Source organism: Coccidioides posadasii, chromosome 1 (assembly GCF_018416015.2).
Source record: "Coccidioides posadasii str. Silveira chromosome 1, complete sequence".
Lineage (NCBI taxonomy): Eukaryota > Fungi > Ascomycota > Eurotiomycetes > Onygenales > Onygenaceae > Coccidioides > Coccidioides posadasii.
In genome coordinates this window covers 5,336,069-5,362,435 of record NC_089407.1, presented here as the reverse complement: position 1 = coordinate 5,362,435, position 26,367 = coordinate 5,336,069, and the positions used below count along the sequence as shown (strand labels likewise).

Sequence of the window (26,367 nt, the reverse complement as noted above, 5' to 3'; positions counted from 1 at the left end):
CCTCCGAGACTGCGGTCTCAATTCGTGGAAACGAGGACTCCTGACGGAGTAGTCCGTAGCACAGAGCAATTTCTCCCGCCAGTTGGAAACAACGGTGTTATGCAAGGGAGAGAAAGGCTTTGGACAACGGCCCAGGGAACGAATGAAGCCGCGTGGGAAACCCAAAAAGATCGGCTTCCACTCCCTATGCAGCTCCAACCACGCGGCCCCCCTCGTGGCTCCAGTTACCGCTGAAACCGAGCGGCGTTCTGAGCCGTGAGTTGTTGTGATGCTTCGTACCGGATATGCAGGTGGGTTCGGCTCGAGCACAGTTCGATTGCCGCGGGGCAGCGAGGCGCGTTTCAATGATAAGGGCACGTACGGAGTACGCCAAACCGGCAAAATCACCCTTTTTGAACAGGTCGAGAGGAAAGGAAAAGGGGTATGTGACATGCACGACGAGCGAGCAAAATTCGGGAAGAAATCATCCCAAAAGAAGGTTTGTTAGCCGCGATCGATGCATTTCTTTAGCGCATTCATTCAACCACCTTGCGGGCCGTAATCATATTTCTCCAGCGTTAAGATTGGCATACCATGTGTCTTTACCTTCAAAAAAGGCTCATTATTTATGACGATACGCGCCCCAACGTTCGTGCCGGGGGGCAAGCAAGCAAGCATGGACTCCCACCCCCCGATCGTGAGAAGGGGTGTGCATTATCATCCTCTAAGGTTGGTCAGGCCCGACCAGGATCAACCCAGCCGATCACCACAGCTGGATCCCACTAGGAACGGAGAACCAATGATGTCGTTGAAAGGCTGTGCAGAAGCTAAGGTTCTCCGCCTCAGACAGACTTGGCTTCGCAGACTCCGGCCACAAGGAAAAGAGCAATTCAAGCTGGGAATAAGGGGTACTGAACTCAATCTGCATTGATTCCCATGGTTAATACCGCCCAGCAACCCGGCAAATAGCACGGCCGACTGTTTCACGTCACTGTTCATGAGGATATTACGATTCGAAATAAGCCGATACGAAGCCCTCTTCCATGCAGGTAAATTAGACCATTATTTGCAGAATATTATTTAATGATGACGCGCGCAATCCCTCAATCACCATTTTTCTCCGCAGACTATCTCACGATCTTCAACACTAACACCAGCGAGAATTTCAAATTGCTTGGGCTCCTCGAGGGCTTAACGATAGCTTCCCCGGCGAACCCCGGGTCCTTCCAATCGTTCATATGTATGGATCTTGCTTGCTACTCTCATGCGCGAATTCCCCGTCCCCGATAACATCGGAAGCTCCTGGGATTCCGCTATTCACGCAGCTTCCTCCCTGTTGATGAAGAGATGATTGTCCTCAACTTGGTCTCAATGTTTGTCTGGCGCATCCCCAGAAAGATTTTCAAGGCCAGACTTGATCGTCGAAATAGCGCAAATCTCAGGAAACGATCGGAAGGCTCCACAGCCAAATGGTGTTGGGCATCCCAAAAATCTCCTTCCGACCCAAAGTTGGGCGGGATATTTTTTCTTTTTTTTTTTTTTATTTTATTTTATTTTATTTTTAAAAAAAAAGGTGTCTGTGCTTTGCTCTCCTCGTGCTGTCACACAGCATTTCTGAAACGGAGCTGTTTTATTTTCGACTCTCACCTTTTGAACTTCGAACGGCTTCACCGCCGGATCTGCGTCCGGGTGCAGATGGACGAATCCTTGTCGCCTCGTCAATTAGCTGCAAGTACTCCGTATATACTCCGTAAACTGGCGGTGAGTTTCTGCGATTTCAATTCATTGATTCGGAGGTTTTGCTCCACTTTTGACTTCTTTGCTTCACCCAAAGCATCGAAGGCGAGGCATCAAAACCGCCGCATCTGCATGCTCAACATTGTCAGTGAATTACAACACTGTTTCATTCAAAAAGCATACACAGATGGAGGAGGACAGCTCCAAAACAAAGATTTCATTGAGTAGCTATCGGAGACATCGCAGCGGCAGAATCCGGATATCAGAGTAGTGAAAGCATGTTAACTTTATCCCATAGTACTCCGTACATTATTCAGATAATAATTGCTGCATATGCAGACGCGTTACGGAGTACACTTCCCTGAAAATCGGAAATTATGTACACTTACATAGCTGCCACCTACATCTTACGAACCAGGTCGCGTTTGCGAACCAGGTCGCGTTGGTGCGAAAGACATGTTGGTCGACAGAAATGGGAACTTCGGGACCACAATGTCACCCTTGTAGCCCGCTAGGTTAGGCTTCACATTTTTCTACACCACATGGTTAGCAAGCCGCAAACAAAGATCAATTTCGACGACAAAGAAGGCCACAAGTGGAGGATGAAAAACGGGAGGAAAAATGAACCCGAGAAGAACTCACCATGTCAAAAGTACACGTGGCATGGCTACTTCCAAATATCTCAGCCTGCGATGCTTTGCCCTCCTCAAACGTCAAACGGATTTGTTGGCGAGTCGCTCGAGACGGGTTCTCTAGGTGAAAGTTTTGCGGAATGATGCCCATTGACGAAACAGCAGTCTAAGAGCGACGAAAAATATTAGTACATGCATTCCATTCAAGATGATGGCGCACTTGCCGTTGTCACCGTGTTCGGCAGGTCACTTGTATCCGGGATGTGATGCATCCCCAGGTTGAAATATCTGTCAATGAGAAAGTATCAGCTCAGGATCTCCAAGTTATGCCTTTCAAGGGGCCTAGCCATACAGGACCAAATCTTCCTGGTCTAACGACTCTCCGTCAAAAAATTTATTGAAGTCGATAACCGGATCTCCAACATCAAGATTGTTATATGAAGATGTGCTATGGGGCTCCGTATCCTTTCGTTTCAAGGCATAAAGGTTGTGAGTTGCCCAACCACCACTCCTCTTCAAGCTCTCCGAGTTTTGCACTGTCAGATAGGTCGTGCTGCTCGTAACTGTATTGGTTTTGCAAGCGTCAGTGCCAAATCACTCCATAAAAACGGTTATCCACACCCGCAAAACTTACCGGGAGAAACGCGATAGCCTCTGTATTCTCCATATATATTTTTAGCATCCTTGTTGATGACTGTATAAGTCGTTGCCGAATTTGGTGCCCAGTTGAGCTTCGAGAGTCTCTCATTATCGATGAAAGTCTTTTCTAACTTCATTGTATTTACTAGTTCGCCATCAGACCAAGGGTACCTTAGGATATTGTTAGTCACTTTGTCCTTCGAAGCGCCTCTGATAAAAAGCTTACCTCTCCCTCGTTGGGACAACGGTTGTCTTCAGCAAGCTATTGGCAGTACCATTAACATCCATATCCAGTTTATAGCTGATCACATGGTCATGCATGGAGCCGGAAAGATTGTCCCGGATTCTGAAGCCATAGTCGCCGCTATGTGCCCAGTAAGAAGCCTGTATGTATCCTGAAAGCCGGGCAGTAACATGTATCGAGCCATCAAGGAAAAATTCATAGTCAAATATGAAGTCATAATTCCCAACCGCGCTGATGCTTCGGATAGTGAAAACCAAACTTTTAGTGACACTGACAGTGTTTGAAGACGCGTAACGCTGGAGTGGGTGGCCCGAATCCATCTCGAACAAACAAATACTGTTTGCATGGGTGCGTGTCTCTTCGTTCGTGAAGTACGAGGTGTTCAAAAATGTGGCATCGGATGGACAGTCGTAACCTTGGACAAGCTCATACGAAACCCGACCAAATCCTTCCAACGAATCAAGAAAAGCGACGCCTGATTGCATAGGTTCATCCGAAGCATAATGTGAAAGTGCCTCTTCCAATCCAAGCTCGTAAACAATCCGCTCGCCATTATATCTAACGTCGAAAAGCCTTATCCCGGTATCTCTAGTAAATCCGATATACAACGAAAATCCCACTATGCAAATCGTCAGTACTCCAAATATGACGGAGGTGATGTGACGGGGAGCGCATTACTCCATTCAATATACTTCTCCTTCACGTCAACACCAAAACGTCTTCCTTGGGGCTGGACTTGTACGGGAGCAACCAGCGTATCCCGGGGTCGCGGTTTCCCATCTCTCATCAACTGAGCCCAAAGACCATCAACGTTTGCACCCCGCTTCTGAAATCCGGGGCTGAAATAGGCCTTACGAAATGCCTCAGTGGTTTTATAGAAATTACCATTATAATACCATCCAAGGACTGACCATTTGGACGGGTCTCTTCCAGCTATGTTTATCTTTGTATGTAGGCCCAGGGGGAGCACTGAAGCACGGTCATCAATGGTGCCAATTGGGTAACTCCAGAACTGAAGCCAAGTGATAACAGATTGGTTACCAATCTGGAGTGGTTCGAATCCTTTGACGAACACAGTGTCATTCGGCAAGCCCATAAATGTCTGGGTTCAGATTTTAGTATATCTGTTTTCACATCGATTACGCCAATATACTTACGCCATTCCAGAGATCGAGTGTGATATCCGCAACGCTGGCGCCAATCTTCGCATAAAACGCGACTTCCTCATTTATATCAGCGTGATATATGCGCTGCTTACCAACCCCTTTGTTGTATAGATAATTCAGTGGCTGCACCTTTGTTCGATGTGAGACCGGGAGAGGTCCGACCATGTAGTCCTGGATGTATGGTTCCTCCGTAGCTTTGAACTGGATTCCCACCCGAGCGTACCGATCTGGAGCTGGGCCATCGCCATTCAAGTAGGGCAAAGCGTCCGACTTGTTTGGCTGCAAGAGTTCAACAAGGTCAATAGTATTGTCCCAACTGCGCCCGCTGTGTTAGCACGGCGCCATGTCCCAGGGGAAAGGACCACGCACCTTGTTGCCTTTACTGCAGCGGTCAGGTTGAGTTCCCTCTGCTTGTGAAGGAAACTCGTTACTGCTGCGATCTCACTGCCGTCCAACGCGCTAAAAATATTTTTCAAAGGCGCCTTGGTGTTGTCTTCTTTATCATACTGGCAGATTTCCGGGCTCGCATCTTCCTTTCTGTTTTGTCTGTTTCCATGCGGTAAACTTGCAAAGCCAGCCGCACATGGGTCTCTAAACCAGGGAAAAGCAAACGTAGAAGAGCCAATGGCAGCTGCGGCCGCGAGAAAATATACCGCTAGCTGCATAGTAGACGGCTGTCTTCAGGTTCGAAGTCTGGAGAGTGCTCTAGGTGCTACGGACTGAGCAAAGCACATGTTTGGCGGGCAAATCGTCATTTATATAATTCACTACTGCATGTGTGGTATTTGGGGCGTGAGCGTCCATAGGACTGGGAGGCCGGCAAGGAAGCATGACTTGCGGGAATTTCATAGGAGTAGTAGTAGGTCTCAATATTTTCTTTTTCGGACGAATCGCGGAGCAAGACTCAATACGGAGCATGCTGGCCAGAGATCTGACGACTCAGACAACCTGGAAACCTGGAATGCTCCCAGCGGATGGGCCCAGATCAGGAACATAAACACTGATCTGCAAGCTTCACAGGAAGCACTGTGTATCCCTTCCATCGATAGTGCCCCCCAAAACATTATGCCCAAAAGCACGGTAAGTGAGGCCGGGGAGGCACCTGGCAGCACCGCATAGTATCTTCGATATCGGATCGGATGACAAGTGGTCATGCCAAACAAATTTGAACACGGATTCGGGCAGGGAAAACGCCACCTTCAATCAAAAACGGGGATCCAGCGAGTCACATTATTTGCAGGCTCGCTTTGCTGCCACGGCACGGAAATTTTGCATGATGCTTGTCCTCAATAAGGCGATTGCCTTCCCGAATCCCGCAAACACGTGCCACTAGTCCGTGATTGGCACACATCCATGAAAGCCCATAACTCTGCCGGAATAAGCATCTTTTGAAGGCGATTAAAGCGGTAAGTTGACCGGGTAGCCAAGGAGAGTTCATCCTTTTTACCGAGCAGATAAAATTGACCACCCGGCTAAATGCACATAGCCTTGAGTTTATAGGTGACCAAAGAGTTTTGTTAATTTAGTTGTTCAACAAAGTAGGCTGCGGCATCAGAGGGGAGCACAGGATGTCAGGTTTTTGATGGCAAGTCTTCCCAGTTGGGTTTGGTTGCCAACAATCAGGGTCAGCGAACGTCATGGAAGTTATTGTTAAGATCACAGGCCGCCAATCAAGATCCTGCACATGGGCAATGGCTTGGACACCTTGCCGAATGATGAATCCATCCAAAACAATGCAAAGAATGCAGGAGTCATAATGCTGAGAGCATGTATGATTTGGCTTACCAATCACCTGTGGTGCTGGCTGGAGGCATGATAACTGGTTGTTAAGTAAGTTATGCATGTACAGTGGCACCGCTGTCACTGCATCACCCACTCCCAACTCGCATGCATGGATGGCTTATCTGGTGACCACATCCTAGAAGCTTCATCCTCGCACGGACATAATAGGTTCCACTGGTTATTACACCATACAAAGTACATATCGCCCGCTATCAAAGCATTGATCAATATGTATCACTTTTGCCCGGGCCGGGGATAGGTCGCACGCACATGTTTCTTGGGGAACCTTAACTTTATCCTGTTGTAGCTGAACTCCAGGTACACTTTGCACAGCACCCAGACTCCATATGTACGGAGTAGCTCTCGACGAATAGGAGCTATATTTAGGCGCTGCTGTTCGGGCAAATAAGCACAAGACCATGCGTGTCCAAAAGATACCCCCTCTCGCTCAAAAATCATAAAAACCGCTAGAGCTGGGCACGGTAGGACTTCAAAGAAAGGCTATCGGTATGCGTAAGCACGGGTTGTCTGCCTCTTTAACTCTGGAATATTTACGGAGACCTCCATAGCAGCCATTCAATTATTTAATAGCATGGGTCAAACTTAATTGAGTCCTCTTCTGATATTTTAAGTCTCAAGGATAAACGAGCGCACCATTAACATTGTTTTTGTTTTGTTTTACCCCCCCATTTTCCATGGTTCCGTTTCTCAGGAATAACAAGTGAAGAAAGATCGAAAAGCAGAGACAGCTTGGTCCCTAAAGAATTTCCCGTATGCACTCAAGTAAACAAAGGTCTTTATTCGGAGGATTATGCTCAGCCACTGGACTCGTCCATAAAGTCATCATAATCCGGATCCCCAATGTCAATTGGCTGCGTAGCATTACTGAGCTTGCGTTTTCTTCCTCGGATCTGAGGTTCCCGGGTCGCTCGTCCCCCGGGGCCTGGTTCTTGAAGTTCGAGATTGTCGGATGATGCGGTCGGTGCGGTCGATTCAGGTGACATGGGTGATGCTGACGATGCAGCTGAAGCTAATCCTTGACTTTCCCGGTAGAGATTGTCATCCAGCGGCCAGAGGCGACGGCGGCTCCTCGCAAGGTAAGTTCCGAATACTGGATGATCCTCCATGCCATCCGCCAAATGTGGGCAAGTCTCTGATGTAGCTCGCTGCTGTAAGCACCGAGGGATATCATACTGGGGGAGGTTGGGTCAATATTATCGATCTAGCCAGTGTGTCCGGAGACTTACATGGTGAGATATGTTCGCAAAGGGGCTGAGAATTTCCTGGTCAATCCTTTCACGGATTCCTTTGGATTCAGGGATCACAAAACTGGGTAAGCCTTTCTCAGAAAATCCTTTTGACTTAGACCCGGGTGTAGCTTTTAAGAAACCTTTCTTCTTCAGCATTCCAGTAATTTGAAGGATTGCCTGGCCGTTGCAGTCTTTAGGTCGATTAGTATGCAAGGAATTCATAGTGCATAATTTTACTTACGTAGTTTTTCCGCAAAAGCTTTGGTGCCCCTTGGATAGCCCTCTTCAATAATAATGTTTAAGGCTCGTCGCAAGAGCACCAAGGTATTCATCTCCTGTAGAATTTTACCTTCAGCGTCTCCTAACAGGCATTTGTAGCATGCATGTGTATTGGGGAGCTTTGGATCCTGGATACTATGGAACCCGTAGCATGAAAGATGCTGCTTGGTGTCACAGAAACGGCAATATATCTGAAGGTGCAAATGTCAGACAAAAACGAAAGGAATTCTGTAGTGAAAGGATGGGACTAACCATAGCACCTTCTTCCTGGTTCCAACCACATTGACAAGAAACTGCTCCGGCGTCACAGTTACTCCCGGTTGACCTAGCGTGCATTGGATGTGCTAGCTGTGGTTGGCTTCTCCTCTTCTCTATTTCGTCAACTTTCGCCTGAGAAAGCTGCGGTTTTGCTGCAGTAGCATCGTTCTTCGCGGTCGAGTCAATGAATTGCTGGGTAGGCGCCATGGTGGTATCGATACTTGATGGCTCTAGCTAGAACAAGTGCTCAGTTAGGATGTGTTGCTCGTAAAACGCCCCTTTGGAAATCCTCCCATGCCTACCATTTTCTGGAGAATCTTCCGACCCGCCTCATCTTCGCGGGCTTGAGTTGATTCATATGGAGCTTCTGGACAGTTCATGTGTTAGGTATAAAGAGCAACACCGGAAACGATAGGAAGTAGGACTAATTGGGAAACACCCACCATCCCCCAGCTGTGAATGCCCTTTGGCCTTATGGTCAATGCCGACATCGATTTCCCGGGAGACATCATCGGAATACTTAAGATCTTCTGGGATCTGGTCATCGCCAGTGCCAGACCACCGAAGGGAGGTGACCTTTAAGCCAACCCTAAATCTCTGTTAGCTCCGCAGAAAGCGTAGACATGTTCTCGTCTCACCTGTGATAAGGGCCATCCATCATTCCGCATGATTGTGTCTGCTTCGTCCAATTTTCAATTCGCGGAAAGCGAATATCCTCGAGTGCCGAGTTCTTGAACCCTGGTGGCTCATATTCAAGGGGGCAATCCTCGGTATAGAATAGGTGGACATGAAGAAACCGCTTTGCTGTATCGTTTGTCAGCGGAAGACAAAAGCGGATAACGCTTTTTTTGGGGTCCGTACAAGGTAGGTTCGGAAGGATGGTACTGAGCGTGATTAAACGGCGGATGATCATCTCTAGTCCCACCTTTGCAGACCGGAGAGTCCCCACTTCCATAGTGCATTTGCCGTTGTCGAGCGACACACTTGCTAGGTTGGCAACCTTGTGTTTCCCGTCGACCTTATAGGCAAATGTAAACGTATAACTTTCGAGCACTTGCAGAGGTGTGTTCCTGTCACGGCTTATGGTAAGCTGGACGGCTTCTAAAACGCGTTTACCTAGGGCATCGAAGACTCCATATTCCTGCAGTCATTAGCTGCCGCTTTCGGAGAACCCTAACTGTTGGCTCACCAGGAGATTTAAGATAGCATCAGCAGTAGAATTACGGTTTCTCAACAAGATTCTCAAGGGCTGGCTCTTTCTAGGTGCTGCAGGCTTCGAATCCGACCCAGTAAAATCCTCGTAAGAAATGCTTGTTTCTGACTTTGCATCAAGATAACGCGTATCGAAGCAAATCAACGGAAGGAAGCCCCTATAAAGATCAGTAGAAGATCTGCGAGAATGCGAGAATAAGAGGCCAATCACACCTGAGATAGAAGAGAGACCCAATCTGCCACATCATTAGTGTTAACTGACCATAAAGACAGTGGGGTAAACAACAAGGGAGACTTGAGCTGACAGATGCATTGAGTAGGATCTGAACCAATTCTTGGCTCTGCTTTTGTCGAATTGCTACCTCTTGCTTCATTTCAACTTTCTGAGGGACGTGGGTAGTCTGCTCAGTCTTCATCTGCTCCTGTTTCTGCTTATGAACAGATATTGGAGCCATCATCCTGGCTTCACACGTGGCCATCAATGTACCACCAGCAGCCTTCATTTTCGAGCCAGGCTGGATGTTTCGAGCCATGGTGATGGACGCGACTGTAGAAGCCTGAAGCCGTGTCCTAAGCTGATAAGTTCACCAGCATACTCTAGAGAACAATAGTGTGTTGTGTCATGTGAGTACAGGTTGAGACGACAGTACAGTTGTCACAGTGCGTAACCAGTATTGAATTCAAGGTGTCGTCTGCCTTAACAGAAGATAAAAAGAACCAAGAGAGGCCAGCATTTCACTCCCCTGGTAGGGCAAAGCTAAGTAGCAAACACATACACAGAGCTTGACATACAGTGCAATCCAAGGCTGCATGTAGTGATATACTGCCTGCTTGAACCAAATTCCAAGGCAATCTTGTGTTTATATGCAAAGGAAGTACTTTTTCTCCAGCGATCGCTGGTTTTCCTGCTTGGTTTCTAGTATTGAATCTGAAAACAAGCTCTTTCTGTCCTTTTATTCTATATTTTTACCCTTCATCCCACTTTTGATGCCTGCACATCATGCTTTGCTTTTGGGTGGAGAAGAAGGTCAGAGGTTTCCTCGTGCACACAGTCGCACTCCTGGCATCAAGAATCCTGGCCAACAGAAATGCATGCTCATGGAACTTTCTGGTTTCGTAGCCCAGTGAGAAAATGCAACAATACAAAGTACGCAAGCCATCATCAGAAGCTTCTTGTCTCATCCTGCAATGTCTTTTTGATGGTCAAAGTGTCTCATCCAGGAGAACAATCTTGGGAAACCTGTAGATGACAGCGGCATGAAAGTTAGGATATAGGCTCGAGAAAGTTTTGAAAAATGGAGCACTCCTCTCAGTACTGGGGAGGAAAGTGAGATAAACTCTTTGGTCTTCTGGTACAGACAGTATATGTGTGTGAAGTGTTCCAAGCAGAGACACATGTAGTGGTGGCAGCGTGGGGAGTCTCCGTCTCAACTTGCATGGGTGGAAGTCCGCGACGGGCCCCTGTAGCATTCACATATGTACATATTGTCGCCCGTGTCTGTAATTGCAGGTACTACACGTGATTGCTTAGGTGTGCACGCCCTCAAAAATGGCGTAATAAGACCTTTCAGCTGTTGTATGAGTCTGCAACAATGCTTGTAATTTACGCCCTCTCCCCGATAGCCTTTGCTCGCTTCCGCCGCTCCTCTCGATCCACCTCTGGCACTCGTCCCCGCTGAATCCCCCAGGGCCCTCAACCCTCAACTCTCTCACCTCACAGCACCTTTTCACTTGCTTCTTCGTGTATTGCTATGAGCCCTATGATGCTGGCAAATTTGGAGAGTTGAAACTCCGTCTGGTGGACATCAGCAATCGTTGCCTCGCCTCTCTTCTTCAGCCTTCGTTTAGTTACCCCAGCTTGCTGAATCCTCTCGCTTTCCCTCCGTGTCTCTCTCTCGATCCGTAACGGTTCGAGATCCGATGTGCTGGGAAATCTCGGTGGAAATTTCCCTTAGACCTTATCTGCCTTAAGACTCTGTCATCAACCTCCTATCGATCAGCCCCAACCCACAAAGGACTTTAGTGCAGGCAAGGCCTGGGAATTCCCGGACTGCATCGCCACGTTCTTGAGAACAGGAGCGCCCGAGTCCAAGATGACCCCGAGTGACGCGTCTCACCGTTCCCTAAAAACGCCGGAGTTGTCTGAATATCAGAGCTGTTCATCCCGTTACGAGCGCAACGATTGCAATGAGATATCCGAAGACGATTCGCGTCCTAAACCTACTATCGGCCAGTTCTCCTTTGCTCCCACGACACAGACCACGATTGTCACGACAACCACTACGACCATGACCAAATTTCCCCCTTTGATCATGCACCCACCGCGCGTTCTCCAGAGCCTTGACCCAAAACAATACCCTCTTGCTGCAGCACCGACTCCTGAGTCGCTGAGGGATATCAGGTTTAATCTCAACGGGAAATCAATTGTCCTCCATGAGCCTGACGATGCACCTGGTGCCTTAGCCGAGGTAGGCATGCCTCACATTTTGGGATATGTTCGAATTATATGAGCCGAGAGCCCATGCTAACCCGATTTTGAAGCAACAGCAGGGACAAGAAGAATTGAAGACATCAGCCGGTAACACCAGATCAGCCACCGCTACGACTAATCCCTCGGCACCTATCTCTTCAAGTCGCGGTCGGATTTTGGGTTCACGGCATCGGCCATTCAGGAATACAAAACGGGCTGTCTCCCCCGTGCCATTTGCCGGATCGTCGCAAGCATCGAACCCAAGCCCTTCGCGACCTCTTGTCTCCGATTCCTTGATCTGTCGACACCCGCGACGAAGACATCTCAGCTCTGCCCAGGATCCCTGTCACGTGACTGAAGTCGGGCTGGCCACGCCGGAAACAGAAAGTGCCAGTTTCGCGCTTGACAGCGAGATATACAATCCAGAAAGAACATCCCAGCCGAGACCGCCCGTTAAGCACCAGAATGAGAATCCACCTGCAGCCGGAGAAAGCCGCCGGCGGAGTGTGGATGATGGCGAAGCGTCGCCGTTGGTGGAGAAGCCCTCCGAGTTTCCTTCCGAGTCTTTCGGGTCTTCGATATCGTCAGAAGCAGATAATCCTCCTACACAGGGTCGTCGCCTGCGCCCTCTGGTGTCTAGGCTGCTGGCCACAGATCAGAGCAGAGGTGAAAATATCCCTCTACCGAGCCCAAGGCTATCTCCTGTGACTGCGATGAATTCTCTTCAGCAAGAAACATCATTTGACTCAGCCGAAGATCCAGCCACGGATACAGATTCAGTCGCTGATCAGTTCCCAAAAGAGTCGAATTTAGCTGGTAATCGCCGCGCCGGCCCCAAAAATGCTGTTGGAAAAGCCGATACGGACCAGACATCACCTTCGATGTCGCTTATGGACATGCCTGTTGTGCTGGGCTACTTCGACTCCATACCGGATGAACTCAAATCTTATTTCATGTATCAGTTGCTAAGGAGGTGTCCGAAGCCAACACTCCAGCTCGTTGCTGACGTTGTCAACCCGGCCCTGAAATGCGATTTCTTGGCGCTGCTGCCTCTGGAGCTCAGTCTCAACATTGTTAAATTCTTGGACGTAGTGTCCATGTGTAGGGCATCCCAAGTCTCCAAAAAATGGAGGCATATCATAAATTCCGATGAAAAGACTTGGAAAGCTCATTTCGACGCTGCTGGGTTCACGCTTCCTGAAGGAGAGCTTCAAAGGGCTATTGAAGAAGGCTGGGGGTGGCAGTACGCCGACGATTACGAGAGGGATCTACGCTTGCTTTCAAGGCCCACTAGTGAACAGTCGGCCGACTCGCCTGAGTCCATCCTCCAACTGAAAGACTCCTCGTCATTGGCATGTCCTCGACGACCAAAAAGAAAGGCTGAGTCAAGCTCGCCTTCTCGAAGGCAAGTGAAGAAGCAGTCGCCGAAAGATAATACGTCCAGGTCGCCCGGAATTTCCGACTGGTTACATGATTCGAAGGTGGCTGAAGTCCCATACGCGGCAGCGAGTGCAGCGGCCTTAGCTGTTCCCTATCCTAACGTTGGTTTACCATCCCTCCAAAGTTTACACCTTTACAAATCACTTTATCAGCGCCATCATCTGATACGCAAGAGATGGATGGATCCAAACGCTAAGCCGCAGCATCTCGCCTTCCAGGCGCATGATCGCCACGTTGTCACTTGTCTCCAGTTTGATACTGATAAAATCCTCACGGGTAGCGATGACACCAACATTCATGTGTATGACACCAAAACTGGTGCCCTTAGGGCGACTCTTGAAGGACATGAGGGCGGGGTTTGGGCTCTAGAATATCATGGTAACACTCTCGTTTCGGGTTCTACCGACAGGTCAGTGCGAGTTTGGGATATTGAAAAGGCAGAGTGCACCCAGACTTTCCATGGGCATACTTCAACAGTCCGATGCTTGCAAATATTGTTACCATCTCAAATTGGTCGCAGATCGGACGGGAGTCCGGAAATGATGCCAAAAGAGCCCCTGATCATTACCGGGTCGCGAGATTCTAGCTTGCGTGTTTGGAGGCTTCCACAGCCAGGAGATCCGAAATACTTTCAGGCAGGACCAGATGACTCCTCTTGTCCGTACTTTATTCGGGCATTGAACGGTCATACTCATTCCGTCCGGGCAATAGCAGCGCACGGTGATACACTTGTCAGCGGCAGTTATGATTGCACCGTAAGAGTGTGGAAGATATCTACCGGCGAAGCCGTTCATCGATTGGAGGGACACACTCTTAAAGTTTACAGTGTCGTTCTGGATCATAAGAGGAATCGCTGTATCAGTGGTTCAATGGATCATTCGGTCAAAATCTGGTCACTCGAGACCGGTACGCTTCTATATAACCTCGAAGGACATTCATTACTCGTGGGTCTTCTCGATCTCCGGGCGGATAAGCTCGTATCAGCTGCTGCTGATTCGACGCTTAGAATCTGGGACCCAGAAACGGGACAATGTAAAAGCACACTAACGGCACATACCGGTGCGATTACCTGTTTTGAACATGATGACCAGAAGATTATATCCGGCTCCGATCGTACATTGAAAATGTGGGATATTAAGTCAGGAGAGTGCTTAAAGGATTTGCTCAGTGACCTTAGTGGGATGTGGCAAGTCCGCTTCAACGATAGAAGATGTGTTGCCGCTGTTCAGAGGGATGGCCTCACATACATTGAGGTAAGCTGCCACTTGATAACCTTTTGTCAAAGCCGATATTAATCAATATTTGTAATTAGATGCTTGATTTTGGCGCATCTCGAGATCGAGTTCCCATTGATCGTTTGGGTCGGAGAATTGTGGTGGACAGATATGGTGGAGAAGTACAAGAAGAGAATGAAGGAACTGGTGATAGAGATGGTTCAGATGAATGAACGTACAACATCGACTCATATTATCCAAACCGGAGATCTGACTTCGATATCACCGCCGTCTCAGCAAACTATGGATGAACGGCGCAACTTTTCAGATATTTTATGATACCCTTGTCCTACTTTGTTTCCGTGGGAGGAACAGAGCCATAATGTGTATTTTCAACGCCAGCCATTCACGCACTAGACGGCATACATACTCATTTGTTCGGCTTACGTACCTTTTTGGTCATTGCGCTCTGTTCTGGAGAAAGGTGTTAAAGAGGCGCTAATGATTTGATGGATTCGAATATCAATAGGGTGTGCCACAGGAATTTTTCATGAATTATGGACAACGACTTTTCATTTCTGACAACCGGCGGCCTCAAAATTCTTCGTGATGCAGCATTTTTCCCCATGTGCACTCGACTGTTTGCATTTCATTAACTGTCTGGAGTCTAACGGACTGGGAATGTCAAGGCGTTGGTATATGGAGTACCCTTGCATTTTTATTGTCGATAAAATCAAACTATGACATGCACTTCTTTTTTGTCTCTTTTTAAACACCAACATTCGGTCGCCTATCTTGCTTGGTGTTAATAAGGGTTTACGAAGTTTGTCGATGTCATTGAATAGTAGCAACACTTTCGGGCGCAGGCCTCTTTGCTTACAGAAGCAAATATATGACATAGCGGGACTTCTCTGGCCAAATCAAAGGCTTAACTAGGTGATTTCCTGAGTCACACCACGCTCTCAATCTAGTGCAGCAGTTCGGGTAAGATATCAATAATAGTAAGCTCCTCCTGAAAAGCGTAAGACCACTTCTCCACCAGGGCGATATGCTACTGATTCGCCAACTCAAACTTGCAGAAGCCAGTCTCACTTATATTTTAAGGTAAATAAGTGTAACAACACTGGGGATTACAGAAAGCATTAGCCTGGAAGTGTCAATATGTGGTACTGATTTCGTAGAACATGCCTGCGTTGATACATAGGATCAGATAGGATGCGAGCGACAAAGAGAGTAGGATGTCTATAGCCTTGCTATTCGGCTATTGTCCAAATTTGTAGAGTTCTAAAGCGAAAATGTCGGGGCGCAGCTGGAGGTAACCAGTCTACAGCACTGGCCCATCAAGCAACAACAGCGCATCGCTGTGGCACCTATAATGTATTCGTCCGACCTGTAACAATAGAAAGTATGCAGTTAATATATATCTCTGTATTCGCTATGTCCGCTATATTTTAGACCTTGTATATTCCCATGTCCTGTGTAACGCCAAAACTTTGAGTCTATGTATATGCACAGAATACTTTGTGTAGGTATGTAAGTATATGCAAATCTCCAGCCATTTGCTATCACAACGTGCAAGCAAAACAGAACAATTATCTCTTAAATTTGAACCCCTTAGGGATTTGATCGAATCCGGTTGCAAGAAGAATCGCCCACCGAAGAGATCTAAGACCTGCTACTGATTTCTTTTGTTTCTTACTTTGCATTTGCACGCTGCATGCGATCACGTCATTCAACGGCCCCGGACCGTCTAAAATTGGGTTAACAGGTTGGGCGGATGAGAGGATATCTTGAACGGTTTGAGAAAACCGAATGAGATCTGAGCGAGAGTCATTCGGTTTGGTTTTATTTTTATGGCCGTTGAAGGAGAGAGCGTGATCGAGTTTTGTAAGAACTAGTTGGTAAGGGATTGCAAAACGACGGAGGAAATTCAGCACTTGGTGATCACGGGTTTTCAGCCCGACCCCTGCGTCGATGAGAAGGAAGATACGTCGAAGTCTAAGAAATGAGAAAAAATATAAGTAATGGTTTTAACATTATTAGGATTTTCAACTTACTGCTTTCTCTTCTCCAGATATTTTTGAATCTCTTGCCCCCATTCGGTATGACTCCCCTTTCCATATCCCGGAGTATCCACAAGCGCTATCTTTGATCCGCCTCCTTTTGTGCCACCGACACCGATAGACGCCATCAATTTCGTCCGGCCGGGCTTACTCGACGAGGCGCAGATATCTTCACCAACAAGGCCATTGATGATTGAACTTTTGCCAACATTAGACCGGCCAATAAATGCGATTTCGGGAATAGAGGAGACGGGAATGGTTCGGAATAGACTGCTTCCCCAGAGATAAACGGGGGAGTGCTTCGATGCGGCGAAGAAATGATCTGCGTATTCAAGCTGGGAAGGTTTGGGAGGCAGAGTGTCGCGGTAGAAACAGTAGTCTTCTAGGGATGGTTTGTTTGTAAGAGCGCCGCTGGATGGCGCATCTTGAGTTCCCCGGATTAAAGGCGGGAGTCCTCCAGGTGTTGGGATGTTATCGGGATGTGCTGCGGTTGAATAGCTTCGTTTCAACGTGCGGATGAAATGACGATTGAGGTAACGACGAAAAATGGGAGATCCCATCGAAGAATATATGAGGATAGAAACCTGAAAAGGTCAACGAAGGATGGTGTGTTCTAAATGGGTGAAGCTGGTATTCGATTTAGCCCGACGTGCACTTCAGCAAAAAGCCAATCTCCGTCATTGGAATGCAAACATGTCAAACAAGCTGTATGCTGATAAGCTTATCTACGGCTGGTCTTGGCCAGATCGCCTCTGCCCCGTCACGTGCAACATCAACGCCGGTTATCAGGGCCAAATATCCTGCTGGCCTGCACCACAGTCACCAAGGAAACGTGCAGGATTTGGATCCAGCTACCAGTCCGTGACAGCTGCAAACATGATAAATGCAGTTCTCGTTTTTAACAATAGCGGGCAGCCGCGCCTCACTAAATTCTATACCCAGCTGGTAAAGGGAGCACCTGGCCCCATGAAGGTTGTGCACCGGCGTTTCTAACATCTGCTGCTTGACAGGATACACAAACACAGCAGCGCTTAATAGCGCAGATCTATAGCCTTGTTTCCCAGCGACCGCCTTCGGCTTGTAATTTCCTGCCTCTCCCGCCACTGCTTTCACAAGGCGCGGATACGAACCCAACGTTGGGCCATTCCGATGCCCCAACTCAAATAACATATCGCACCTATGCTACGCTTTCTTTCATTCTCATCTCTACTTCCACTGAATCCCCGCTTGCTTTAATCGATTTGATCCAGGTCTTCGTGGAGGCGTTAGATCGCCTGTTTGAAAATGTTTGTGAACTAGACCTAATTTTTGGGTTTGAGACGATGCATGCAGTGCTGGCGGAGATGATCGTTGGCGGAGTGGTTATCGAAACGAACCTCGATCGAATTGTGCAGGGTGTTCGGAGTCAAGAGGGCTCTAAAGGAAGGAGGAAAGCGGTCGAGGCAGCGAGTTCAGGCATCGGACGCACAGGGATCCCGGGCCTGGGAGTCCCGTGGAGGTGAAATTCCCATCGACTAAAGACCAATTTGATCTTCAGGGATCAAATTGAACGCAACCTGGGTGTTACTACGCTGAACCTAGCGCATGGTGTTTGGGATATATGGGAATGGCGTTCTGTTAATATCGGCTTTTGGCCAGTGCCAATATACATACTTTGGAGCATTTTTGGATGGATGAGCGAAATGAGGTTACCAATGCTAAAATACTACAATGATACAGCTACTGAGGCTAGCTGTCATTTACGATCTCTCACGATCTCTCATATATCTGCGCCTCAGTAGCTCGTAGGAGTTATTATGGCGATAGCAACCATTTGACTCCCTTCACTAACAGCTGATATGCACCAGCGCTGCAGGGCCAGAAGCGTTACTGCAAGTATTCTCGCTGGGCGAGCTGGGGGCGGCCGGCGAATTATTTCCCCCTTCCGCGGCACGGCCCTCCATCCCCGATTCGGTTTAGCGAAGAACCAGATATTCCAATGCGAATTCACGTGAGGGCTATGGAGGAGCTTTACCTAAAACGGGCTAGACCTCGCTTACGGTTTCGGCGCTAAGGAGACCAGCAATTATTTCGCACTCTCGCTGAAATCGCATTCCTTTTCCTTTCTTCGTCTTCGTCATCAGTCAACAACGCGCCGACAACATCGACAATAATGGTAAGAATAACACAGTCCAGAATGGTTTCTTGAGATCTTCTATAATCTGGCTCTGGTCTGAATTATACCATCCAGCTGAAATCATTTCCATCGACTCAATTGACTCTGTTTTTGAGCAATTGAGTCAGTGATGATACGGCTTGAGGCATGGTCGTTGCGGAAACGCACGTCTGTCGTCTCTCTAGAGAAATAGAAGATGCAGTCCTTGGTGAACACGATTCGCTGACAGATCTTCTTTTCTCAATGACAGCCCCCAAAGAGTGGAAAGAAAGTTGCTCCCGCCCCCTTCCCCCAGGGGAAGGCTGGTGCCGGCAAGAAGGGCCCAAAGGTCAGTGCACTCCATCTACATATAACTAGCGTGTCTATGCTAACCTGGTGCAGAATCCTTTGATCGAGAAGCGCCCTCGTAACTTCGGCATCGGTCAGGATGTCCAACCCAGCCGCAACCTTTCTCGTATGGTCAAGTGGCCCGAGTATGTCCGTCTTCAGCGCCAGAAGAAGATCCTCAACCTTCGCTTGAAGGTTCCTCCGGCCATTGCGCAATTCCAGAACACCCTCGACCGCAACACTGCTGCCCAGGCGTTCAAGCTCCTCAACAAGTACCGCCCAGAGTCCAAGGCTGAGAAGAAGGAGCGTCTCCATAAGGAAGCTACTGCCGTCGAGGCTGGCCAGAAGAAAGAGGATGTTAGCAAGAAGCCATACACTGTGAAGTATGGTCTCAACCACGTGGTCGGTTTGATTGAGAACAAGAAGGCTTCTTTGGTTCTCATCCCCAATGATGTTGACCCAATTGAGCTTGTTGTCTTCCTTCCTGCCCTGTGCCGCAAGATGGGTGTTCCATACGCTATCATCAAGGGCAAGGCCAGACTCGGAACTGTGGTCCACAAGAAGGTAAACTTTATCCTGTCATTTAAGGATATAGCATGAGCGCTAATGTAATTTGCATCAGACTGCCGCTGTCGTTGCTCTCACCGAAGTCCGTGCCGAGGACAAGAGCGAATTTGCCAAGCTCGTCTCCGCCATCAAGGAGGGCTATAGTGAGAAGTACGAAGAGTCCAAGCGCCACTGGGGTGGTGGTATCATGGGTGCCAAGGCCCTTGCTCGTCAAGAGAAAAAGCGCAGAGCCATTGAGACTGCTGTTAAGATCTAAACTGTTATCTCTGTGTTGCTTTTCCAGGACAGGATGGGTTATGGGAGTTCAACTCGGCGTTGTACCTCGATAAAAAAGTTAACGTGAAGGCCCCACGAATAATGTTGACTTTCAACCCACATGCACTTAGTAGAATCGTGAATCGAAAAGCTACGCATATGGGTTTATTATCTCGTGTTAATGATTTTATTATTTGTTTGATATGCATATACCCGGCGCGTGGTGGTCTTTTTTTTCTATGGATTCAGGTCAAGCAAATACGACAACGGTTCAATCTTACTGAGTGATTTGGGTCCATAAAAAGACTAGACTCCTCCGTCTTGTAGACATCCAAAGTAGACGGAACTTGAATTCCAGTATCTCACGGATAGCATAAAACAGTACGGAGCATGTTTCGAGTATTACGCGCGAAGAACCATCGGGAAGAGAATAGCGTACGTTTCAAAAACAAGTTTTAACATTGTTGCCGGACCCAGCCCATGACCCTTTTGTAACATGCCGACGCCGCCATCACTCAAGCATCCCAAAAAACAGAAGGGTTAGAGGGGTATTCAACGAACTGAGATTAAGAAGGGGAAAAAAAAAGAAAAGGTAAAGGGTGAAGGGAAAAGAGTAAATCATATCAGAACGTCACAGAGAAAAATTATCTATCGCTCAGTGGGTCGAGCATCAATGTGACGGAGGCGGGCGTGATAGGCCTTGCTTCGCCTAGACACCGTGAAGAAGGACATTAGCCTTTTATCTTAACTTGATTAAGACAAAGTGGATATTAACAAACTCACCTTCATCTGCTCTATTCTAGCTTTCAATTGACTTGTGACCTCGGCGGCTCGTCTCCAATTCTCGGCCGGCTCGCCCTGGGACGTTATCCCGTCCGCACCCATGCCACCTGTTCTTATCGATGTCCTAGCAGGACTTCCTCTCCCGGAAGAATAGGCGGATCCCACGGGAGGGCTAAACTTTCTCTGACTAGCAAACCTCGAACTTAGACCCGGTGAGGCGAGGCCATTGTTTTCTTTCTCTTCACTGGGACTAGATGAAACATAACTTCTAGGTCTAGCACTCTCGAATCTAGAGCCCATGTGCAGGCTTGCTCGAAGATTGTCATCTTGATATATTCCAGCGCTAGCTTCGTTAACACCCATATTTAGACCCAGTTGGTCAACATATGGGTTTGGTGGGCTAGCTGCATTAGCTCGCATGGCCCTTGTTAATTCTCGCTTGAGCCGTTCAATCTCTCTTTGTTGTTTCTGCACAGTCTGTTCGGCGGTTTCAGCGTCACTCTTCGCACGTACAAGCTGAGTCTCCTTGGCCTTGATGCTTAGGACATCTCTAGTATGGTCTTCTATCAATTGCGCATTTTGGTTTTGCAACTCATTTATTTCCGAATTGAGCTTCGCACGCTCCGACCGTAGATCTTCCGTCAATTTCGTTAATCTTTCCTTCTCTAATCGAAGTTCTTCTAACTCCGCTCTCTCAACAACGGACAGACCGGATGCAACATGGCTAGGTGCGGAAGCAGGTACTGGAGCATGCTCTGCAGACGGAGCACTGGGCTTTGCAATCGGTCGGCCTGCGAGACCGCGGCCAAGACCAAATTTAGGCTGGACAGGAGCTGGGGCTGCTGCAGGGGCCGGTTCTTCTGGTGGTGGAGAAGCGGTGCGCCGTCTAGGCGAAGAGAGTTGGGGCACTGCTCCGCCGGGGCCTGGAAGCTTCCTCTGCAGCTTGAGACCTGAGGCAGGAGTTGCGAGACCACTAGACTTTGGTATGCCACCGAGTTTCGACGGGGGCCCTTTCGCGGCTGGCTTGGTCCGAGCGGGAGACGAGAGAACTGGAGGATCTTCGGCTGGAGGCTCTGTGGAAATGGGGGCAGGCTTTTTAAGGACTGCTGGCTTCTTGGCAACCGTGCGTTTTGCAGGACCAGGCGCGGCCTTTGGAGGACCGATGATAGGCTTGGGTCTATCCTTGGCCTTGACTTGGGCTGTTTCAAAGAATTCCTTTATTTTATTTTTCCGAATGTCATCCAGACCATCCAGATAAGGATTCATGGCTCGCTCACCCATAATCTTCATCAAAGTGCCGAGGATCTCAGCACCACCCGAGCGAGTCACCTCGCTCGATTCTGTAAGCAGCTTCGTAGCAGCTTCAGCTATCGACTTTGTCTCTGGCTTGGAAGGAACATCTCTAGTGGTACGAAGGCAGCGAATCAAGAACTTCAAGGTCTCTTGTTTTACTTGCGGGTTCTTGTGCTTCAAGAATTCAAAGATGTCTTCCAGGCAGTCTGAAAGATGCGTTGATGCAAATACCGAGTCTAACGCCTGCCCAAGGGCATCAGCTACGGTCTGCTTCTTCTCTTTCAACCGCTCCATCATTGGTGACATTATTACTGGGCGATATTTTCCGAATCCCTTGCGAAGACCCTTTGCAAAGACATCGACGGTATTGGCGGCCACTGTAACCACCATAATATTGGCATCTTTCATACATTTTGCAAGTACTCGCATTATGTCGTCAAATTGAGCTTCTTTGATTCGTGGGACGTTTGCAGCCGCGTAGAGGGCATCCAAAGCTTCTTTGCGGTCTTTCCATTTTGATGACGCCACACTTTCGTTGAAGCTAGCCGGCACCTTTGCCATGACATCGACTGGCTCTGCCAGGTCGAATACATCGAGATCTTCTTCAGCAGCGTCGTCTTCACCGTCGGCTCCCGCACCGTCTGCACCATCATCGGGCTGGCCATCGGCGGCTGCCATAGCCTCCTGTTGAGCTCGAGTAAATCTTTCTTGCTTTGGCGCTGGTTCCTGCTTCACCTTTTCGAATAATTTTTCCAGATCCTGTTGTTGCACTGGTTTTAGTTCACCCCAAAACAGTGGCTTCAACGCTTCCTTCAGCCATCTATAAAGTTCCACAGTTAGATTTTGGGCTTCGGCTCTGACGTTTTTGTCTGCATGACTGAAAGCCTTCGGCAGTGCCTTGAGCACTGGCTTAGAGTCGACCACTTTACAGCCGTAGTTATGGTAAATTGCAGTGAGAGCGGCCAGGGCTGCAGCTATAACTTTCGGCAGCTTGTGTGATAGTGTCCCGACAACATCTTCGATGATTGGGTCTGCCTTTTCCAATTCAATGAAGAGCAACAGGGCTTCTAAGGCGTTTGTTTTCGCGGCGGGTCTCGTTGAGCATAGCCCCTTCTCCACAATAGGTACGGTTGTAATACTCCTTGTTCTGAGTGTGACTTAATTAGCATTCCATCCAGCATTTCCAGCACTTTAGCACAATTTTTTTTTTTTTTCTTTTTTTTTTTTTTTTTTTGAAGACGGGATATGCGCACCTCGAGGACGCTTGCACGCCAGCATACTTAAGAAAGGCGCAGTATGTCGCAAGTCCCTCTTGTTGCGCGGCTACGTTCGAATCCGCCACGGCTCCTTTCCAAAGACCAGGGTCCATTAAAAAGGGTCGAAATACCGGGTCGGACTCGTCTGGTGACTTTTCAAATTGTTTCCTTGCATCCTCATAACCTTCTTTCCTCACTTTCCAGTTCTATGCGAAACATAAATTGTCAGTTCGACCACCTCTCACACCGCACAGAGCGAGGAAGGCTGGGGGCAGGGTCTCCGACCTTATGAGCAAAGCGGTCGGGTAAGGGCAGAGAGGAAAAGTCCTCCGTCTGCTCAGCCATAATTTAAGCAAGTAGGAATTCGGTTTAGGTCCGAATTGGTTGGTCTGCGATGTCAATCTATCAGCCTCTGCGGTCACAGGCGCGATCCGTTTCGCGTCGCACTGAAGGAAAGATGTCGCGACTTAGAAGAACTGGGGGAAGACCAAAGATACCAGAGCAAAATATAGTAGATCTTTTAAAAGAATAACATCGACAAAGGAAGGGTCAGGCCTTCAAACATCGAGATGTTGGGCTCACAGGTCAGGCGCAGATCCAGCCAGGGATTGTGGGGAGACGGAGGATGGCGGCAAAAAGAGGGCAAATTGTTGACGCTCAATTTGAAAGAGCGAGAGTCCTGTTGCTCCCACCGAATCTAGGACTCAACGACGGATTGATTCTCGAGCAAACGGTCTCGAGTCTGGGAAGAAATAATTTAAGAAAAACGGAAAAAAAAAAAAAAGGAAAAAAGAAAAAAGAAAAAAGGAAAAGGAAAAGGAGGAGGAGGAGGAGAAAGGTCGGCCGGGGAGACGATGGCGATAGATCGGGCTTGTGTTTACGGTCTTTTAGGGTCAATTGTCAACAGTCACCGCCCAATGAGGGCTCGGTCACTGTGGTGATCAGACACAAAGACACCCCCAATCACCAAAAGCCAAATCCGGAGAGACTTCGAGGCATCTCCGCTGCTCGACCCATGGTCCTTTTCTCGAGAGTTTCAAGGTCTAGCAGCATAATCCAGGAAACCGAAGAATTCAATATCGGTACTACTATCCTCACCTCTATCGATAAGGTCTCTTCTATCTTCTTGATCCCGCCGTAGCTCACTCACTCGCCCCGCCCTTCACTGCTCTCTCCTTGAGGCAACTCTCTGCTTGTGGTCTGCACACCTCGCTGTGCAGGCTGTTTGCCATCCGGCCCGTCGACATTGTCCTTTTGACTCTTTCACAAAGCCATAGTTCGCATGGTTGCATTGATCGACCGCTGTATCTGCTTAGGCCCCTCACAAAACCCACTCATGAAAGGGCGTGTCTTTCTACCTGGTACGATAAAACGACAGACCTGAGAAAAAAAGATTAAATAAAAATCACAACAACTGGAAGTCCTGGACGAAGCTCTGAAAAGGCAAATCACTGCAGCCATGAGCCAGCTACTCACGGCACGACAGGCAGAGGAACTGTACGTGAGCATTACAGAAGGTTCTTTAGGATCTATGCTGATAGGCTCGGACCAAGTCACAAGTCGATGATAGCATACCTTTTGTCTGTCAACCTCTCGAAAAGTGCAGCAGCACTCCGTGAAGAACTCGCCGATAGCGTTCATTTGGACGATGCTACCGCAAAGAAATATGAGGGGTTGCTGGAGAAAAAATGGACCAGCGTAGTCAGACTACAGAAGAAGGTCGAGTTTTTACACACGCACACAGCGCATGTTCCCCATCATAGCTACCCGGGAACTGACAACTTTTGCTTCCTTTGTTGCAGATTATGGACCTAGAATCCCGAAATGCAGCCCTACAGCAAGAACTCGACTCTGCCACCCCAACGTCGCTTTCTCGAAGAAATCAAGACCCTGCGTCCTGGCTACCTCGCGCTCCAGCCAGGCATAGCTTGCAGTCTCACCGAGGGCCGGTCACATGCGTTGCCTTCCATCCAATCTTCTCATCACTTGCATCCGGCTCCGAAGATACCACGATCAAAATCTGGGATTGGGAATTAGGCGAGCTTGAACGAACCATAAAGGGCCACACCAGGGCTGTGCTGGACGTGGATTACGGAGGGCCTCGAGGCGGGACGCTTCTAGCATCGTGCTCATCGGATCTGACAATTAAGCTATGGGATCCTTCGGATGAATATAAAAATATTCGAACCCTCCCGGGCCATGATCACAGCGTTTCCGCAGTCCGATTCATACCTTCAGGTGCCGCGGGTTCTCCGATGTCAGGAAATCTCCTAGCATCCGCATCGCGCGACAAAACCATTCGCATATGGGATGTAACAACAGGCTATTGTGTAAAAACAATACAGGGTCATCTTGACTGGGTGCGAGACGTTTTCCCGTCTCCAGATGGCCGATTTTTAATGTCAGGAGGGGATGATCGAGTTCCACGGCTATTGGACGCTTCATCGGGAGAAACAAAATCGACGTTTATTGGCCACGAACACGTCGTTGAATGTGTCACGATTGCCCCGGCAGCTAGTTATCCGCATCTGGCTGCTCTAGCAGGCCTCAAAAAACCTCCACCGGCATCTTCATCAGCTGAATTCGTTGCCACAGGATCCCGGGATAAAACGATAAAGATATGGGACTCCCGTGGCACATTAATTAAAACCCTTGTGGGACACGACAATTGGATACGAGCACTGGTCTTCCATCCCGGCGGAAAATACCTTCTCTCAGTCAGCGACGATAAAACGCTCCGATGCTGGGATCTCTCGCAGGAATGCAAATGTGTTCGAACCGTGAGCGATGCTCACGGGCACTTTGTGAGCTGCATACGATGGGCACCAAATATCATCAACGAGAGCGGACTCGTAAGTGGTGAAGGGGGCATTAATGGACAAGGTACTCCAAGCATGAATGGAGTTTCCATTTCAACAACGAGCAAGAAGGAAGATACTGGGGGTGGTGGAAAAATTCGATGTGTCATCGCAACTGGGAGCGTGGATATGAACGTGAGAGTCTTCGCGTCCTGAGCGGGGTGATGATAATAAACAAAATTAAACCGAGTTTACCAGCTATACACTCGAGGGCGTGTTCTTTTTTATGATGTTGATGACATTAGATGAAGGTTAGGGGATTCCTGTCCGTGCCTTTTCTGCCATTTTTCGTATATTCTGCCGCTCTTCTCTAGGCCCGCGTCTCGTGATTTCTCGTTTCCATTTTCTACTTTCTGCTTCCTTTCCTTGTCTATTGCTGGCGCAAAGGTGGATTCAAGGCTAGCTAGCTGGCTATATTGATACCCCTTCTACATATTTACGTACAGACATATAAACATAACACCTACGTCCAATTTTTGCCCTCGTCATGCTGGTCAGGGAGTCTTAA

General features: G+C 48.4%; 8 protein-coding genes across 8 annotated transcripts; 4 read left to right on the top strand and 4 right to left on the bottom strand.

The window, feature by feature from the left end:
• Positions 1-1,906: 1,906 nt before the first annotated feature.
• On the bottom strand, positions 1,907-5,128 carry D8B26_001536 (uncharacterized protein). Its single transcript, XM_066123565.1, has 9 exons — positions 4,767-5,128; positions 4,389-4,713; positions 3,910-4,333; positions 3,214-3,850; positions 2,983-3,158; positions 2,701-2,911; positions 2,573-2,636; positions 2,359-2,514; positions 1,907-2,249 (listed from the first exon to the last, which is right to left on the bottom strand). The coding sequence occupies exons 1-9, from the start codon at positions 5,060-5,062 to the stop codon at positions 2,124-2,126; spliced, it is 2,415 nt and encodes an 804-aa protein (XP_065979639.1). The 5' UTR covers positions 5,063-5,128; the 3' UTR covers positions 1,907-2,123.
• A 1,662-nt stretch (positions 5,129-6,790) lies between these two features.
• On the bottom strand, positions 6,791-9,711 carry HOP1 (DNA binding protein; the record flags this gene model as incomplete). The annotated part of the gene is made up of 11 exons (XM_066123564.1): positions 6,791-7,372; positions 7,427-7,620; positions 7,671-7,899; positions 7,961-8,200; positions 8,269-8,333; positions 8,410-8,555; positions 8,605-8,770; positions 8,828-9,107; positions 9,156-9,336; positions 9,392-9,414; positions 9,484-9,711. The coding sequence occupies 11 exons, from the start codon at positions 9,709-9,711 to the stop codon at positions 6,995-6,997; spliced, it is 2,130 nt and encodes a 709-aa protein (XP_065979638.1). The 3' UTR covers positions 6,791-6,994.
• Positions 9,712-10,851: 1,140 nt separating this feature from the next.
• On the top strand, positions 10,852-15,198 carry CDC4_1 (SCF ubiquitin ligase complex subunit cdc4). Its single transcript, XM_066123563.1, has 3 exons — positions 10,852-11,646; positions 11,726-14,341; positions 14,401-15,198. The coding sequence occupies exons 1-3, from the start codon at positions 11,272-11,274 to the stop codon at positions 14,533-14,535; spliced, it is 3,126 nt and encodes a 1,041-aa protein (XP_065979637.1). The 5' UTR covers positions 10,852-11,271; the 3' UTR covers positions 14,536-15,198.
• A 524-nt stretch (positions 15,199-15,722) lies between these two features.
• D8B26_001533 (uncharacterized protein) lies at positions 15,723-16,976 on the bottom strand. The gene is made up of 2 exons (XM_003065526.2): positions 16,360-16,976; positions 15,723-16,300 (listed from the first exon to the last, which is right to left on the bottom strand). Exons 1-2 carry the CDS (start codon positions 16,923-16,925, stop codon positions 15,895-15,897), a joined length of 972 nt encoding a protein of 323 aa, XP_003065572.1. The 5' UTR covers positions 16,926-16,976; the 3' UTR covers positions 15,723-15,894.
• Positions 16,977-17,058: 82 nt separating this feature from the next.
• On the top strand, positions 17,059-18,095 carry APS3 (Sigma-adaptin 3A; the record flags this gene model as incomplete). The annotated part of the gene is made up of 2 exons (XM_003065525.2): positions 17,059-17,310; positions 17,376-18,095. The coding sequence occupies 2 exons, from the start codon at positions 17,059-17,061 to the stop codon at positions 17,865-17,867; spliced, it is 744 nt and encodes a 247-aa protein (XP_003065571.2). The 3' UTR covers positions 17,868-18,095.
• Positions 18,096-18,451: 356 nt separating this feature from the next.
• RPL8B (60S ribosomal protein eL8) lies at positions 18,452-19,985 on the top strand. Its single transcript, XM_003065524.2, has 4 exons — positions 18,452-18,520; positions 18,771-18,848; positions 18,902-19,411; positions 19,470-19,985. Exons 1-4 carry the CDS (start codon positions 18,518-18,520, stop codon positions 19,668-19,670), a joined length of 792 nt encoding a protein of 263 aa, XP_003065570.1. The 5' UTR covers positions 18,452-18,517; the 3' UTR covers positions 19,671-19,985.
• Positions 19,986-20,022: 37 nt separating this feature from the next.
• STU2 (Microtubule-associated protein, microtubule dynamics during spindle orientation) lies at positions 20,023-23,346 on the bottom strand (the record flags this gene model as incomplete). The annotated part of the gene is made up of 4 exons (XM_003065523.2): positions 20,023-20,378; positions 20,453-22,892; positions 22,999-23,207; positions 23,287-23,346. 4 exons carry the CDS (start codon positions 23,344-23,346, stop codon positions 20,340-20,342), a joined length of 2,748 nt encoding a protein of 915 aa, XP_003065569.1. The 3' UTR covers positions 20,023-20,339.
• Positions 23,347-24,116: 770 nt separating this feature from the next.
• Positions 24,117-26,316, top strand: PAC1 (protein with putative role during mitosis). The gene is made up of 3 exons (XM_003065522.2): positions 24,117-24,498; positions 24,555-24,720; positions 24,804-26,316. Exons 1-3 carry the CDS (start codon positions 24,461-24,463, stop codon positions 26,013-26,015), a joined length of 1,416 nt encoding a protein of 471 aa, XP_003065568.2. The 5' UTR covers positions 24,117-24,460; the 3' UTR covers positions 26,016-26,316.
• Positions 26,317-26,367: the final 51 nt, after the last annotated feature.

Excerpts from the sequence above, each read along its gene's own strand:
- D8B26_001536 (XM_066123565.1), bottom strand. The coding sequence starts at position 5,062 with ATGCAGCTAGCGGTATATTTTCTCGCGGCCGCAGCTGCCATTGGCTCT. Across the intron at positions 3,159-3,213 it reads GTTGTCCCAACGAGGGAGAG|GTACCCTTGGTCTGATGGCG; the intron begins GTAAGCTTTTTA and ends CAATATCCTAAG. Across the intron at positions 2,515-2,572 it reads TGCCGAACACGGTGACAACG|ACTGCTGTTTCGTCAATGGG; the intron begins GCAAGTGCGCCA and ends CGTCGCTCTTAG.
- CDC4_1 (XM_066123563.1), top strand. The coding sequence starts at position 11,272 with ATGACCCCGAGTGACGCGTCTCACCGTTCCCTAAAAACGCCGGAGTTG. Across the intron at positions 11,647-11,725 it reads CACCTGGTGCCTTAGCCGAG|CAGGGACAAGAAGAATTGAA; the intron begins GTAGGCATGCCT and ends TTGAAGCAACAG. Across the intron at positions 14,342-14,400 it reads ATGGCCTCACATACATTGAG|ATGCTTGATTTTGGCGCATC; the intron begins GTAAGCTGCCAC and ends ATTTGTAATTAG.
- D8B26_001533 (XM_003065526.2), bottom strand. The coding sequence starts at position 16,925 with ATGGGATCTCCCATTTTTCGTCGTTACCTCAATCGTCATTTCATCCGC. Across the intron at positions 16,301-16,359 it reads TATCTGGAGAAGAGAAAGCA|ACTTCGACGTATCTTCCTTC; the intron begins GTAAGTTGAAAA and ends CTCATTTCTTAG.
- RPL8B (XM_003065524.2), top strand. Across the intron at positions 18,849-18,901 it reads CCGGCAAGAAGGGCCCAAAG|AATCCTTTGATCGAGAAGCG; the intron begins GTCAGTGCACTC and ends AACCTGGTGCAG. Across the intron at positions 19,412-19,469 it reads GAACTGTGGTCCACAAGAAG|ACTGCCGCTGTCGTTGCTCT; the intron begins GTAAACTTTATC and ends AATTTGCATCAG.
- PAC1 (XM_003065522.2), top strand. The coding sequence starts at position 24,461 with ATGAGCCAGCTACTCACGGCACGACAGGCAGAGGAACT. Across the intron at positions 24,499-24,554 it reads GCACGACAGGCAGAGGAACT|TCACAAGTCGATGATAGCAT; the intron begins GTACGTGAGCAT and ends GCTCGGACCAAG. Across the intron at positions 24,721-24,803 it reads TAGTCAGACTACAGAAGAAG|ATTATGGACCTAGAATCCCG; the intron begins GTCGAGTTTTTA and ends CCTTTGTTGCAG.